At 43.7% G+C, this 16,295-nt stretch overlaps 2 protein-coding genes and 1 long non-coding RNA gene across 4 annotated transcripts in view; 2 read left to right on the plus strand and 1 right to left on the minus strand.

Moving 5' to 3' along the window:
- The window catches only part of LOC110983391 (uncharacterized), a 102,635-nt gene extending 99,515 nt beyond the window's left edge, over window positions 1-3,120 (plus strand). For both annotated transcript variants that reach the window (XM_087144917.1, XM_087144916.1), the window contains one exon: window positions 254-3,120. In XM_087144917.1, the coding sequence (XP_087001043.1) occupies window positions 254-714 (461 nt within the window). In that variant the 3' untranslated portion in view covers window positions 715-3,120. The remainder of the gene's footprint in view (window positions 1-253) is intronic.
- Window positions 3,121-3,226: 106 nt separating this feature from the next.
- Window positions 3,227-11,397, plus strand: spef1 (sperm flagellar 1). The gene is made up of 7 exons (XM_022242660.2): window positions 3,227-3,597; window positions 4,594-4,705; window positions 5,624-5,771; window positions 6,209-6,278; window positions 7,195-7,279; window positions 8,158-8,269; window positions 9,963-11,397. The coding sequence occupies exons 1-7, from the start codon at window positions 3,432-3,434 to the stop codon at window positions 10,065-10,067; spliced, it is 798 nt and encodes a 265-aa protein (XP_022098352.1). The 5' UTR covers window positions 3,227-3,431; the 3' UTR covers window positions 10,068-11,397.
- A 462-nt stretch (window positions 11,398-11,859) lies between these two features.
- Window positions 11,860-15,092, minus strand: LOC147797005 (uncharacterized). Its single transcript, XR_015427489.1, has 3 exons — window positions 14,410-15,092; window positions 13,317-13,408; window positions 11,860-12,663 (listed from the first exon to the last, which is right to left on the minus strand). It is a non-coding gene; the product is annotated as an uncharacterized LOC147797005 (long non-coding RNA).
- Between the last annotated feature and the right edge of the window lie 1,203 nt (window positions 15,093-16,295).

Raw genomic sequence — 16,295 nt, forward strand, 5'->3', positions numbered from 1 at the left:
GGCAGTGTCATATTTTCTATTGTTTTTTAGGGTTATTGCTAGGGGCACGAATTCAAGCGGATATTGTGTCCAGCAATCTCTCCTCCCCTGAATGTTCAGGGCCAGGAAAGTTTTTGAAATTAGGCCTAATCCATCCCTGATCATCCTAGCCCCCCCCGGCACAGATTTTGGCCACCGTTGTTTGTCCATTTTTGCACATTTAGGCCTACTCATTACACGCCATACTGAAACTATTTTTTAATATAAATTCTAGGCGAAGATGCGGTACTGACGGAAACCTTTGACAGCTGCGACGGTCACCCGACCAATCGAGGCGTCTACCATTATCACAAGCAGCCGTCCTCCTGCGTCTTCGACATCGTGTCGGGCGAGCCGTCCCCGCTCATCGGCGTGGCGCTGGACGGGTTCCCCATCTACGGCCCCATCGACGAGAACGGCGTGGAGCTGACTTCGGCCGACCTGGACGAGTGCCACGGCCGCTTCGTGGACGGCAAGTACCGCTACCACACCACAGCCGACTTCCCGTACATCATGGGGTGCTTCAAGGGCACTTACAGCGGTTCAGCCGCAGGTGGACGACCGCCACCCGGACAAGGAGGAGGCAATGACAACGACAACAGCGGTGGTGCTGGTGGTCACAGTGGACTGAAAACCATCATCGGTGTGATCCTCTTAGGCTGTACTACGGCTGCCTTTTCTATCAACTCCACGTAAAGTGTTACCACTCAGTAATTGAGGCAAATAGCTATATTTCTTTCAACTCGTTTGTAGATTTACCAACATTTGTCGAAAATTTGTTGTAACCAACGATTCTGTCTCTTATGTGCAGTAACTCTCCACTGAATTATTTAGTCGGGACTAATTTCGAACTAGAAGAAAGTTCTTTCGTTTCATTATGCATTTTAAATTTAAAAGGACTTCATTGACACTAACGCCTTTGAGAGGTTTCATCCTGTCTCCAGAATTGGACGAAATGATAACAGGCTCAATTCCGACATCCCTTTTGCCCTGAGTGATTGTTTTAAGTATTCCGTTTTTGCTTGTACAGCAATTGAGTGGAATAATCTACCTTAGCGCGTGATCTAAACTACCGGTACGTCTCAGAATTTATTTCATTTTAAATTTATTTTTAGTCTAGTAATTTTTGCGTAGTAAGTTTTTATTCATTAAACCCGGGAAGGGGTTCGCGATGGACTGGGGGGTTTTTACCACAACCCCTTGACAATATCAGAAATTAATGATAATAATCAACATTTTTATTAACACTATAAGGTGAGTTTTAATGTGTGATCCAAAGCGGAGGTACAATCGCCCTTCTTGGGCCAGTAGATACATGTAAATAGGGGTTTCCTGTTGCCCACACTATTAGATAACATGAATCTATAAATGAATTTAAAAACAAGTATAATTTATGTCACTTTAGCAAGCAAAAATAACCTAAATAATAAAAATAAAATAATAATAAATAAAATAACCTTCTGACCCCATCCGAGCAGTCTGTTCTTCAAAGTAAGTTTTGTTGTTGGAGAGCTTTCAATCCGGCTACATTTATATCCCAACACTTAGCTTTAATAATTAAAAGCATGAAAAGTTAGTCATTATGACGAAGAATCCTCTGATGGAAGTGATGTAACTGACATCAGTGAGTGAATTTGGTTTCGCGTATAGCGCGTATTAAATGCTACTGATGTGCTGGCATGTCGTGTATATAGCGCCTTTTACCCCAGATGGAGGACTAGAAGTTTGGTTTCCTTTTCTTTTGGGGAGGGGTGTTCAATAGCACATCAGCTGTCAACACAGTCTTCGATCCAAGACGCCTTTCGCAGTGCTGCGATCCGAGATGCGTGCCATACCATGATTAATGTGGAGGACAACTTATTCGATTCAATATGACAGCGCCCTCTTTTTATGCGTACCAGCCGCTGCACGCGCTTCCAGTGATAGCGATTCCTCTAGTAATGGTCGAGTTCTGGCGGCCTATTCTTGACACGAGTTTCGTGTTCTCGCGCTCGAACGGCGGGAACATGACCCCAAAACACTGTTCTTGGAACAGGTTCATACACCACCTCCTCATCAGGGTTTTACACGAACACACGGAAAAACTCGTGAAATTTGATTTTTGAAAAGCTGCAAAAACTATCGAGGTGGCTTAAAAAGCTGGAAACAATGGAAACTTTCTAAAATTAACAATAAGTTTCCATGACAGAAATGATTTTTAATGGAAAAGAAGTTAGCCCAATTATCCAAACATTAACTTAATGTTTATCCAAACATTAACTTTCGAAGAATGCATAAGGACGACGCCATGTTGCTTGCAGCTACAAATAACTAGTACCCATATCCGGTTGTACGTTCCCGACGTTCGAGCGGCCGAACAACAAATCGAGCTGTTCGTGAACACACGAGAACAAGCAGCCCGAACTCAGCCAATGATTCGTGTCGCTGATAGTGATTTGTCATGTGACGGTATGGGTCGCTGAATAAACTACGAGAGGGTCTTTGAACCAAGACTACCATCAACACTTGAAGCTGCCCGTAGGATTACGTGCGATCACCATGGCCATGCCGGGCCGTCCACACGTGGTGGTGGTATTGTTTGGATTCAGCGCCATCCAGTCACGTGGGCGAAAAAGGTCTAGAGAGTAACGAAGTGAATACGTCACACGCACGTAATAGGCATTAGCGCAAGAACATCGCTAATTTCAATGTAGGCCTAGCCTACTAAGTTTCTTTAATTTCTGATGCATTTTCTTAAGCTTACTCATTTTGTCAATTTCTAGGTATCAAGTTCCTTTAATTATAAATGTAAATTAAAAAAAAGGATGGAATAAACGTCTTCTTGAATCTTGAACATGCAAATAAGCCAACACACACGCGTATTCCATTTGTTTGGACTGTGCTCTCTGGTTCAAAATTACGTCTCCAGGCGAATAAATTTTTTTTCGTTGCTAACCCCCAAAAACTGAAACGAAAAGTGCTCTTCTGGCCATGATCTTGAATTTCTAGTGAAAACCGGAGGCCAACCTCTTCACGAGAGTCAACACTCGGGCGACGCGTCGCTATTTCGAGCTGATTTTGCACTGTTTTCTATGGGCGCGTACGCAGGCATGTATTTCGTGCAAACCATACGCGTAGCGCATCTGCGTCGACACATCTGTTTCGCAAAATGACTGGTAGCCAGTCTAACTACATCGTCATGTGACGTCAGACATTGTTTGGGTGACAACAAACATGGCGACGACCGTGAGCTGAACCAGTGAGCCTCGCCGATACTTCATGTAGCCTACAAATTAAATTGTAACTGTTATATTGTTACGTGCTAAGTAAGATAGCCGAGTTTAAGACCTCTTCAGGCTACTCCGACTGAGGATCTGTAGTTCAGACTAGTGAGAGGTTTTTATTGAGTGTACAGACTGAAATTAATCGCATTTATGGGTGAAATAATTCCCGTCAGTAAAACTTCAACGACAGCGGATGAAGCCAGCAGAATGAATGACTTGTTAGACGACGAAAGGCTGCAGGACTTGTATGCGTGGGTCGACGAAATTCCATTAAGCAGGGTAAAAAAAAACATGACTCGTGATTTCAGTGATGGCGGTGAGTCCTTTTGTTTCCAGGCTGACAGCATTTAGCAGTTTAGAGTGTCATTACATTACTAGGCCCTAGCCTAGCCCCATTACAGGGGAGCGCAGCGTACCGTAGGCCACATTAATGGGGCTAGCCCTAGCCCAGGTTGGAAATTGTCTTCATCTCATTAGGACTGGGCTAGAGTGTCATAAACACCAACATAAAATATTCTGACAGAAGCTTTAAGAAAAGGTGCCCTCTTGTCTTGTTAATTTGAGGGTGAGCAACTTGGCCCACACATAGGGCTGTGAATGGCTCAGTGAAGCGCAGTCTTGAACCTTGTGCGGACTTATCATGCTTATTGTACAGTTGTACTAACTTCTGAGTTGATTATCCTATGAATGGATGTTATTCAAAGGCAAATCGACTCAGGATGGAGTGCAATAAATTTGTGCAAGGTTCTAGATTGCACTTAACAGCTCTCTTTCAAACCGAGTAGCAACGTTCTTCTCCAGATATTTTGGTAATGAGGGGAAGCGAAAACCTTTCACGCAGCAGTGAATGCTTCCCTTGGTTTTAAGGAGGTAAAGGTGTTTTCAAATGGTACAAAAAGTGAACCTATTTTGAAAATGAATTTGGTCGACCTCCGACCACTGTGTACCGCCCATGAGTGTGGGGCGCAGGGTAGGGAGGCAGTCCAGTATCTGGGCCCCGTTTATGGGGCTAGTTTTGACTGAGGCTCATGTAACTCAAACTGTAATGCTTATGACATTTGGTTTGTGTATCTGGACATGGGGATTCTTGATTTTTCTGAAATATTTAAAAAAAAAAAAGCAACCCTCCCAAAGCACGAGACCTTTATCTGAAAAAAAAAAGGTTTAAAATGCCTTGGTGAAAACTTCAGTAATAGTTAAACAAGTGTTGTTTTCATTAAAGCATGTCAAGCTATCTGATCCACATTTTCCCTATAAAGTAGGCCTGAATTACAATTTTGGCATTTTTTCTTACCATTCCAATCCTCTGCAGTCTTGGTGGCAGAGATCGTTCACCATTTTGTACCAAAGATTGTTGAGCTTCACAACTACACACCGGCCAACTCCACCCAGCAGAAGATGAGCAACTGGGGAACCCTTAACAGGTACAAGCAATTGGTGAATATGGCGTTGAAATTTCATTCTTTTGAAAGGCATCCTTTTCTCTCTTTGCAAGCTCAAAATGCATCTGTAAGTGTTTCAGTGAGGCCTACATTTTCATGTAGGAGGATGGGTACACTGTTTATGAAATGCCATTATTTTGTGATACATTGGGGGGGGGGCAAACTTCTTTCCCACACTCTCTGAATGTGCCCTCAAAAATGAAAGTAATTTTCCTTTGCTGCACAAGTTAGTTTAAACCTCCTTTAGTTTTAAAGCACAAATATGCACAAGTGCCCAAGGTCACTCTCTTGCATGTTGGTGCAGTGCATGCATGGGTTCGAGTCCCACCCAAGTAAGCTTGTGAGGTTTTTTTTGTCGCAAGCTCTCGGACAAGCACTGAGCATACAGTGCTTATTAATATACGTTGGGTACGGGCAAACCGTTATGTATAACTTCTTTGAGGTGTTTACCAAGTGACCCAAAGAGTGACTTCAGCATAGGAGGGTTAATGAGCACCACATGACATAAAAGGAAACATGAGACTAGAAATATCATTGGAGGGAGAAGGAATATTGCATATTAATGGTCACCTGCTGTAATGGAATTTTTGGCAAGAAAACAGCTGACCTCAGAATATTTAGCACTTTATTGGTCGAAAAAGTATATAATGAAAAAAACTTCTATCCTGTTCAATGCTCAGTGATGTGTTGAGTCAGAACTTGTTGACATCATCTTGAATTGCTTTCAGGTGTGCAGCTGCTGACTTTTTTGGAAATGATCTTTCATTTGCCATGAGATTTTTACATGTTTGTGGATATACTCTTGCGTGAGGCTTCTGTGGAGAGGCACATTTCTCGTGAGCTAATTGCTAACTTTCCTGTTAACGTGCTTCATGTACATGCGGTGCTTGTCTGTCACAGGAAAGTATTTCCCAAGCTGGGTTTCAGCGTGCAAGAGATGGTAATGCGGAGTATTTGCAACAGCAGACCCGGGGTGGTCGAGGCATTCCTGTGGCAGTTGAGGCAAAAGTTAGACACCTATCTCAGGCAAAGCAACAAATCTGACAAGGTATGTGTGTTGGATCTGATGCTTTCTACAAAAGAAATATCATTCAAGGCTGTTTTCTTGTCTGTGGTATTTGTTCTTGATGAGCCATTGCCCTTGTTGGCTTTCTCCAAGCACCCTGCTCAAAATGTTACAAACATGCAGTGGTGAGTTTTGTGGCATTGAGGAGTGTGACCAATAAACACTAGCCTCGGTTCTACCACAGCACATGAAAAAAATTCACAGCTTTCGACGACAGTGGCATTCTCTTGTCTGTGATATGGTTAGGGTAAAAGAAGGCTCAGGGGGCTTAGAAACAAACGAGTTGGTTTTAATTTCAGCGCCACCGTCCATAGTGGATTATTAGATCATGAGAACTGTTATTCCATGGATTAGACAGAAAAATTCAATTTTCTCAGTTGTGTTCTGTTTGCTGGCATGTGCATTTTCATTGGTTACAGGTTAGTCCTGATGGTTACCATGGTGGAAAGGAAGTTGGCTCCGGTGCTGGCAAGGTGGACAAAATGCAAGGTGAAAAAATGCTAATCAGACAAGAATGGTGTATTGTCTCCAAGCACTTCCTCATACTACATTTGTGGTAGCCTTTAGTCACATAGACTTCTCTTTGCTGTTTTTTGTTTTAAAAGATTGGATTTGGTGGAGAATAGGTTGAAAAGGATGCAACCAGAACAAGAAAATAACTCCACAAATGACTGTGCATTGCTCAGTTTTATAGAGCTGAGTCAATTCGAATGATTTACTATGTGAAAATTTGACCTTGAGTTTGATCAAATATCTGAATATTTGGTCGTACCGACCGGCAGATTGTTGATGAACAAACCATTATAATGCACACAATTGTACATGATAATCAATATAATAGCTTCTCACTTCTAGGGTATCTCCAGCCACGATTTAGCAAGATTTAAGAGACGAACAATACTTTTGTCTTGTTGAAAATTTCTATTCCTTCAAAATTTGTAATGCATACATGTAATTTTCTTTTTGAATCTTAGTAACATACTTATTCTGTCACTTTTCATGGGAATCTGCTTGAAACAAGCCTCCATAGGGGGATTTTTCTCATTTAAAACAAAACAAAATCCTCCCTTCCTTTTCGTGACTTTTGCATTTGAATATTCAAATTTGGAAAATAATAACTTGAATATTCGGATACACAGCACAGCCCTACATTTCTGTAGACCAGTAGTTGACCGACTAAACTCATGTGCACCCTGCAAATGGCACACAGTATTCTCCAACCACTCTCCACACGTTGAGCTTTAAACTGTGCAAGAATGTGTGTTGTTAATCATGGTTATGATTAGTCAGATCAACACAGAACGGGGCTTTTTTGATTGACTAAAGTGACAGCCGTCTGCATATGAATGGGATTGATGATACAGGATTTTTACTTTCGTTCTGTTTTTTCTTCCTACTTTGGCAGGCCGTGCAGGAGGGAGCAAAGCTCCTAAACACCCACCTCAAGCTCCCAAGGCACCCACCGTGCACACCAGCACCAAAGGGGCAAGGTAGAACTAGCTCCCACTTGCCCCTTCCAACTCCACGCCTACTCCATCCTAGCCCCACCCTACCCCACTAACCAGAACCCTACCCTAACCCATCCAACCCTGGCCCACCCAAGCCAAGCCCTGACCCACCCCCATTCCATCCTAACCCCATCCTCCCCCACTAACCAGAACCACATCCCACCCCACAAACCCATCCAACCGTAATTCCGACCCACCCCATTACAGAGAGAGGTGCACCAACTTCAGACTTTAGAACCAAAATGGCGGTAACTGTACATTAAGTGTGCAGTACAGCATGCAGCTGTTGTGTGCTATTTGCCCATCTGCACTTCCGCATAATCCACCGTGTTGGTTCCAACAACCGATACACTCACATCGCTACTCTCTCTATAAACAGCTCTCATTCCATCTTACCCAACATCCACCATGTCTCCTAACTCCTTCTGGCCCCATTTTTATGGAATTGCTTTGACCACAGGACCAGTGCGGGTTACCTCAAAACTTATGGAGGACCACAAGTAATTTTCCCTGAACTGAAATGAGACAACTCGTTTTAATAGAGTTGACTTTAACAAGATACTTTATTTGAAAATGTTAAAATCAAGTCCGTGTACAGTAACAGCCTCGTTCATTATGAATAAAACCAAATTTCAGCAAAGACAAAGGTTTGTTCTGTTCATAAAGATGAACATGACTATGTTTGTTCATAAAGTTTAAAATCATGTTTGACCGCAACATTAATAATGATCAGAACATGTAGACAGCACTTAAAGTGTATGTACAGCTGAAGAAAGCAATAACCTTACGCCCAAAATGGTGGATTGGGATCTGGCAGCGATCCTGAATTTTAGCGTGCTGTGTGTTTGTCATTTCTGTAGCCATGTTGGAAGAGTACGACCTCCTAACCACGTGAACGAGCTCAGCACAGAAGTCAGGCTCTTGTTGGAGGAGAAGGAACAGAACCTTCTGGCTTCGCAGGAGACAGTGCAGGTAGGAGGATATCCTGGAGCACCAGGAGAGCCCAGGGTAGAAAGCAGAGGCTGACGCTGGACCTGGCTGAGTTTGTGCAGGGCCCAATTTCATGACACTTCTTAACAATTAGCAGAAAAGTTGTGCTTTCTGTAGCAGAAAAATGCTTGGCATGCTTGGCATAACTGCTGTGCCTTCATAGATATTTCTATCATTACCTCACCAAGTTAGGCAAGTTTTCCTTAGAGGTCAGCGTGCTTTTTTGCTGTGCTCCCTGCATACGATCTCTATGAAATACGCACAGCCTCTGTAAGCACGAAATCATGTGCTTAACAGCGCCATGATATTGGGCCAAGAGCACTTTCCGGAAACCCAGTAGAGTTTTCAAATTCTGTTAGCTCCATCGTAACAGCCCAGTCTCTCCAAAAGTCCTAAGTTTTAATCCTATAACCCATGACTTGTGTCTGTGGGTATTTCATCATATCTCTTTTGTTTTAAAGGTGACCTTTTCTTTCCATTCTGTGAGAACACTCTTAGTGCATTCTTTTGTTAATGGGTGACTTTATGTGCTCTTATGAAAAAGGTTAAACTTGTAAAATTGTTTGACATATTGAAGTGATGATCTTAACAGGTTGCCAAACCCCCTTTTGTTAACGTTTTTGTTGTGGGTAATGCTTCAGTAGAATCACAAAATGTAATTGTCCCCCCCCCCGATTTCCCTTGCTGTTGTCAAGTTCTTGCAAGTTGGTACCTTAACAAGCAACCATAACAAGTCTTCAGGTCGCCAATCAGGTGACAAACTGTTCAAATGAGTTTCAAGATGTATATTGTGTCGGGAGATGTACATGTAACTTTGAATGGTTTCGCGGTACCCACTGCTACATCTGACTCGTAGCAGCCAGCCCACCCCGGCAAGCTGGGTGGTCAAGTGGTTAAGACGTCTGCACTAGTAAGCAGGAGGTCGTGGGTTCAAGTCCCGCCCGAGTTAATTGTGAATTTTTATCACAAGCTCTTGGACAATACTGAGTATACAGTGTTAATTTACACACGTTGGTGTCCGGGCAAATTCCATAATTAAAGTGTTCAAATAAAACTATGATAAAGACTGTCCTTAGTCACTAACCACAGTTCATGATTTGAATGATGATTTGATTGACTTGACTGCAGCCTTGCTGGTTGCTATTTTCTGTCCACATTCCAGCTGACAGCAAATAAATGATGCAGTCCATCATTTGTCAATTGTGCGTTATGTTCCATTAAGGCAGCACAATTACTCAAACTCTAAACCTTCTCACATTCATTCAAATGGGCTTTACGATTTGCTCACCGAACCGCTAAATTAGTGACAGCGCGTACGTGTGCTGGTCAACACTTGTGTGTGCTTCTGATGGCAATTTTCCAAAATGCGTCTTTAGATGCATCGTTGGAAATGGCCATCTCTTTGTTGGTTTCTTCACAATGACAGCTTGCCAGAATGAATACCTTCACAGGGATTTAAACCATTTGTAAATAATTATACTTTTCCACAACACATATAATACAAAATTGCTGCAAACTGCTTGCTGGCTACAGCAACTCACAACGATAATTTCGTCAGTAACTGTTTGGATAAGTGCAAAAGACGGACCGTACATGTACCTTCAATAAGTGCAGTGTACCAAGCATTATCAACAAACAAACAACGTTTCACTCTTGGCTGTATTTTTGTGGGTAGATACTGCAAGCAAAGGTCAGACGCCTGGAACAGTTACTTCACCTGAAGGACATCCGAATAGAAGAACAAGCCAAACGAATAGAGCAACTGGAGAGAAAGTACTAGAACCTTGTACGTGTCAATAGATTGCCACTGTGTACCATAATTTTACAGTTGTATATACATGTATATAAATATGAAACTTGTACATGTACGTAGTGCAGTACTTTGAATGTAAAGGCAGGTGGAAGAAATTTCGAGAGACGGGAAGGGCAAAGGTGCGGGAAGATGTGGACGCATGGGAGGAATCTTCCATGTAAGTTTTATTTCTAAATAAGGGCCTTTTGAGTTCTCCATGCTAGGTTCGGTATGTTGTGTGAACTACATTCGGTAACTTGGGAGTCTTGTATAGTTGAGGCTCATTTCTAACAGTTTTTGATGTTTCACTAATATTATCCCAATGAGTTACTGGAGCCTAGGCTAGCTACTTCCTGTTTCTTATAAGGGCACTTGAGATTTTCTTCGACGTTCAACTTCAGTGGGGGCCATCGTTGGATAATGGTCTGTCTCACTGGGTTAAGAATTTTTCTTCATTTAAACGTTCAAGTTCGAAATCATTCAGAGCAAACTTCCCCTTGGATGTGGGAATGAGTTGGTGTAGAGATGTGCTGTCTTCCAATTGATATCTCGGTCCCTGTCAATTTTTCATGTTTACACATCATCAGTAGAACTGCACAGTTCATTGGATGAATTCCGGTTTGTTCTCCCACCGTAGACTTTCGTAGCACATGTATTAGATAAGAATCCAGAACACGAAGTATGTCAGTATTTGACCTATGTAAACGTCATTCTTTGGCTCTATAAGTGCGCGTGGGCATCGCTGTAAAGTGAGCTCCCCTGAAATTTCGAGTGTTGTGGACCTGTCATCTATATATCACGTGTATTTAGTTGAAAGGTTTATGAAAATCAAGTTTCTTGACAGCCTGAAGGTCGATTAGTCACTGCGAATGTGAGAATCACGGATGCAGTGTAGTTCACCCGCATTTTCACTGCGCTTAATTGGCCCTGCAGCCTGGATCGGGCAAGAGCAAACACGACTGGTTTTGACATGGTGCAAGAAGTTGAAAGCTGGTCTTATCGCCCTACGGATAGATTTTTTGGGGGAAACAATTCAGGGAACTACAGAAAGGGTATCTATTTGCTTTTAACAGTTCAGTTTGCCATCACCTAACTTTAAAACGTGCTATAAACCATTTGACTTTTTTCATCTTTGGTCTTGATAACAGGATCTTTAATATCAGTGAAATCGATGTTTTCACTAATAATTATTCAGGTTAAATCAAAAATGGTGAATGTCTATTTGGACAGTAGTATGGACTTATATTGTATACTTGTTTATTTATGAAATGCTAGTTGTAAGAAAGTTTTGGGGTATAATACATTCAAATTTATGCAATATTTGTATTTTGAAGTGTGAGTACATTTTGTAGCCTAATGAACCATTGATTACTGCACACTTAGAGGTTTTGAATGGCCGCGCCAAGACGTTTTGCGGCGATTGGAGATGTACGTACAATATTCCCTTGAACTACTGTTCAGGTGTTCAAAGAACGGCAGTTTCGAGGAATGATATAGGCCATGCACGCCATCCCGCATCTTAGATTATGCAGCGTCCGAACGAGTGCTTTTGGCACTATAGCACTAGCGATTGTCCTATCACTACCAAGGGGGACGGTTTTAAATGTTGGACAAGAATAATTCTTTCCCGACCCTCTATCCACTGAGCTAAATTCTCAAGAACACCATTTCACCCTTGGGAAACTTCTCATCTGAGAGCCATACCGGACAGGCGCTCCGGGGGGAAAGATGCGGTGGAGGAGGAAGCGAAACACCCAATGAAGGGTCCATACTATAAAACTTTTCTTAGACACGTTTTTTGCAACTTTTCCTTTTTTTGTGAAAATATCTAAATACATGCATTTATCCATACACATATTATCCACTGAAATCTGATATCCTCTAAGGGTTATTACATTTGAAGTAGTGTTTTTTAATGTCCGTGTGTCTTCCAAACAACTGATGGCGCTTTGCTGCGATGTCATTCGGGGAAAGGTGCTGTCCGGTTCATGTTTTTCGAATGATACAGTTTGGTGTTCGTACAGCGCATGCCTTACATGAAGCGCGCGTGTTCGAGGTCTGCCCTATCAGCGCAGCCCTACGCGGACTGGCGGCGTACTTTATTCCCCAATGACCTTTTTTTTTTTAAATGCCCAACTGGTTCATTGTGGAACCAAACATTTGCTTGTGGAAAACTACGATTGAAGTGAGCAAAGCACTCTGCTTTTAAAACTCCAACTTCACATAGCCGAGTGATCGGATTGGCAGCCGCTGCAGGGCGTTGGATCGGCGGGGCCTCTCGCAGCAACATCCTCACCCAGCACGCTCACTCGCCAACCACCACACCCAGGACCAGAGCCAGCACGAAGGTGAGCGGCATGACCCATACCAAGTGGACCAGGCCCGGGGACGAGCTGGCTTTCGGATCTCCTCAGGGAGCTGTACCTCGGTACTCCGAGAACCAGTGGTATGGCACACTGTGCACTACTGGAGTGTCCTCATTCACACGCCCGTCGATGTTGCCGGTGGCCAGACACCACACGTAGGGAAGGCCTTTGTTATTGGAGGGAGGTCGCCTTTGACAATCAGTAATGCCATATCCTTCCTGGAAACGCATACAGAGATAACGTGTGGAATTTTTACCGTAGCAGTTGAATGGCAGGGCCGACATACCTTTTTGGTACTTAAAAAATAACAACGAAACTGATTCAAATCGGAAGATTAGCTGCCACAGTGGCGACTTAATGTGTCTCAACGGTATTTAGAATAACAGTAATCACGATGTTGACGCAATCTGGACATTTGTGCCACGTAGCAACGCAGCAGAACCATTCTTCAAGCGGTAAACAGGGAATTTCATTTCGAACAGCAGCGTCTGTCTTTAAATGAGACATTGACCGACAGTCTGTTATAGACCCCCTGCGTATATGACGTCACGTTAAATGGCATTTCTTTCTTCCTCCAGGATAGGCTTGAGTAAACCTTTTGTGCATGAATTGTCATAAAGTCTAACATGTCCTCTGGGACGGCGCTCCAAGCAGGCCCTCTGCATACGTAACTTCCTAAAAGCAAAAGCGGGTTCGCCCCATGCCCCAGATCAAAGAACCACAGCAGAATTCGCATGGACTTGCAAATGGCGGCCGAGAATGACATAAGATTGGATATTGGACATATTGGTCAAGACAATTTTTCAGTTTATATCTCGAGATGGAAGCTGAAGTGACAGTGGAAGACCTACCAGCATGGGTTCCAACGTACCTGGAACTGGAAGATGGTGTAGCCTCCGTTGGGAACGATGGTAACGTACGTCCTTTCCTGCGGCTGTTATTGTTTCGCGCGATGCATGGAACCTATGGAATTTGCCGATACATGTTGCAGATGAAGGTGAGTGACGACTCATTAGAGTAGTATAATACGGGCGATTCACAAAAGCACGCCTCCAAGAGTTTGCAACGCGTTGGCTAATCACAATGCGCGAAATCTGTACACCCGAATGCGCGTTTGGAAAGGGTCGATAGATTTCGCGCATTGTGATTGGCCAACGCGTTACAAACTCTAGGAGGCGCACTGTTGTGAATCGCCCATATTCTACAAATACTGCTGTTAGTTATAGGCTGTGCTTGGCAGGTAGGCCAACTGCCATGAGGTTTGTATCCGGCCACCACGTACTAGTTTTCGAACAAAATTTCATTAAAGTCAAGCTCAGTGAGGGCAAAACCTGTTATCAAAAATCCGTCAGACCGAATTAGGAAAGAGTTCCATGCAACAAGGACATCACTTATAACACCCTGGGCACAAACTTCATGAGGCTAGTCTGAAAAAAAACCTTGGTATTCTCTAAGTGAACGTTTCAATAGTTTTCCCTGCTAAATTTGACCTTTTCGGACGTTATTGCTTCTGATTCACGGTGATTTACCAACGCAGAGAGGGCGAAATTTCCTAGCAACGGAGGCTCCTGTAGTAGGAACTGCACCTCGTTCGTTAGTCACCACTATAAAAGGCATGCGTTAAACATTCTCGTTGCTACCAGCAAAATGAGCACTCCCGGCCAACATGACATTTTCAATCGACGACTGTGGGTACCTTTGCAAAAGGCGGATAGAGCTTGGTTTAGGTCTCCGCTCTTTTGCAGGGAATACGCGGTGACGCGCTGACATCAAACGTAGCCATAAGCCTGGATGTCTGTTTCCCAGTGTGCCCCAACTAATACAATCCTAGCTACGCCACTGATTGACAAACTGCAACAGTCTCAGAGGACCAGCCCAGAGACCAGCCGAAATTAACGATCGCTTCCCCTGCCGCCAGGAGACCATGAAGACCGACCACGACAAACATGCAAGTGATGCCTTACCTCCCTTGTACGCAGAAGGTCCGCATCCTTGACTAGCCTAGCAAGTCATGGATTCCTGGAGAAGTGGTCAAGGTCTGCAGAGAGCCTAGGTCCGCATATGAGGTCAGAACGCCCAATGGAACTGCCGTCCTTCGGAATAGGTTGCATCTGCGTGAAATGCACAGCAAGCCGACATCGCTCAAGCAAAGTGCCGCGTCTGCCGCAGCTGAGCAGCCCAAACGCCTTCGCTTCCAATTGCCCTTACGCGCTCTCTTTTCTGAGACAGGTTGCGACCAACAAGACCTCAGCCAATCTGATGGGGAAAATAAGACCCACCGACCAAAGAATCCAATCAACGCAGCAGAATACTTCCTGCACAAGCCCAAACCTACACGGTCTGGTCGTGTTGTCAAAGTGCCATCCTCATATGATCACACCAGTTGACCTCTTTACAGTTGTTCCACTATCTGAGAGTTGACTTTTCTACCATGTTGTTGTTTGTTCCTCGTTAGTAAATGAGATACCAATAAGCTGTAGTTTTGCTTATGACAGATTCCAGTTTGTTTTACTACAGTGGACTGTTATTGTTCATGGTAAATCTCCGATTAAAATCTTCTATAACCGGTTTAAGTTTATGAAAAATATCTGTCAAAAAGGATGTAGAAATGTATGAATATTCATAACCCTGCATTATGTACAGCACAGGCACGCTGAAGATGTCTGCCCATAATGTGGGCATGCACTTTATGGAATAAACATGCAGCCATGACTTAGTCCAACTAAGCTGAAGCCGCCTCCGTGTTCCACCTTATTATTACACATCCCAAAACACGCGGATCCCGATTGCGATACGACGCTGGTTCTCTGACACCAGAAATCACCTAATGAAAGCAAACCAGCGCAGCCGGGGATCACTGATCGAGATCCAGAGTCGCGTGAAACAAACAGGCCCGTAAATATACGCACGTGCAGTGAGAGACTTCCTGACGCTTTGTGCCGACAAACATACCGGTCCTTTTTACCAGTTCTGAGCATGCGCACGTTGTTTTGAGTACACGCAATACCTTAAAAAAGGACCGGTATGTCCGCTGCCACCAGCGTCTCAAAGTCTCCCATTAAAAATACCCAGAGGTTGTCAATGAGATTGGTATCCGAGCGGAACAAAAGAGGGCTTTTTTTGGTACTCACCGCGTAGGCGCGCGTTTATGATGGAGATCAAGGGCGCGTTTGACCCGGAGCACGCCGAGTACGCGTAACGAATCTATTCGGTTCGTAAGTGACTTCGTTACAAAGGCGGACACGCCACGATTCGCAAGATCCCATTGGACAATCGCAGAAGTTGCGCGTTAACTTCCGGTTCCATCGATCAATGCATGTAACCCTATGTGCAGTGCGTGTGTGCAGTGGGCGTGGTTTAAACTGAAGTGACGTCACAATTACAAACCGGATTCCTTACACGCAGAACACATGCAAGAACCCGCTTAAAAAACTTACAACCATCCGTCTTTCTACTGCCGCTTGGGGGTGCGCTTCAACTCGGGGCGGATATGGTGTACGTTTGAAGTTGTAACATTTCGAAGGCCGCGCGCCTAAAAACGCTTGGTCAACACCACGTGACTTTTGATTTTCCTGATTATCAAACAATTTGATTATTATATTTTGTAGTGTTTAATTTCCTAAATCTTCATTTTTCTGGATAGAGTGGGCTCAATGCCACAACAGTGGCGGATCTGGGGAAAGTTTCATAACTCATGGTGCATCAGTATATCAACAGCAGACCAAGGGGTGGTGCACTCACCTCGTTGTTGTATTAGAGGAAATCACAGATTGATCACTATTATATACTATGGGTGCGTTCGATTAGCTTACACGTGTAAGTCAAACTTACACGAGAGCGTTCGTTTAGC

This window comes from Acanthaster planci, linkage group LG13 (genome assembly GCF_054643075.1).
Source record: "Acanthaster planci isolate LZ-2023a linkage group LG13, COTS_SCS, whole genome shotgun sequence".
In the NCBI taxonomy this organism is placed as follows: domain Eukaryota; kingdom Metazoa; phylum Echinodermata; class Asteroidea; order Valvatida; family Acanthasteridae; genus Acanthaster; species Acanthaster planci.

Excerpts from the sequence above, each read along its gene's own strand:
- spef1 (XM_022242660.2), top strand. The coding sequence starts at position 3,432 with ATGGGTGAAATAATTCCCGTCAGTAAAACTTCAACGACAGCGGATGAA. Across the intron at positions 4,706-5,623 it reads AACTGGGGAACCCTTAACAG|GAAAGTATTTCCCAAGCTGG; the intron begins GTACAAGCAATT and ends TGTCTGTCACAG. Across the intron at positions 8,270-9,962 it reads CTTCGCAGGAGACAGTGCAG|ATACTGCAAGCAAAGGTCAG; the intron begins GTAGGAGGATAT and ends TTTTGTGGGTAG.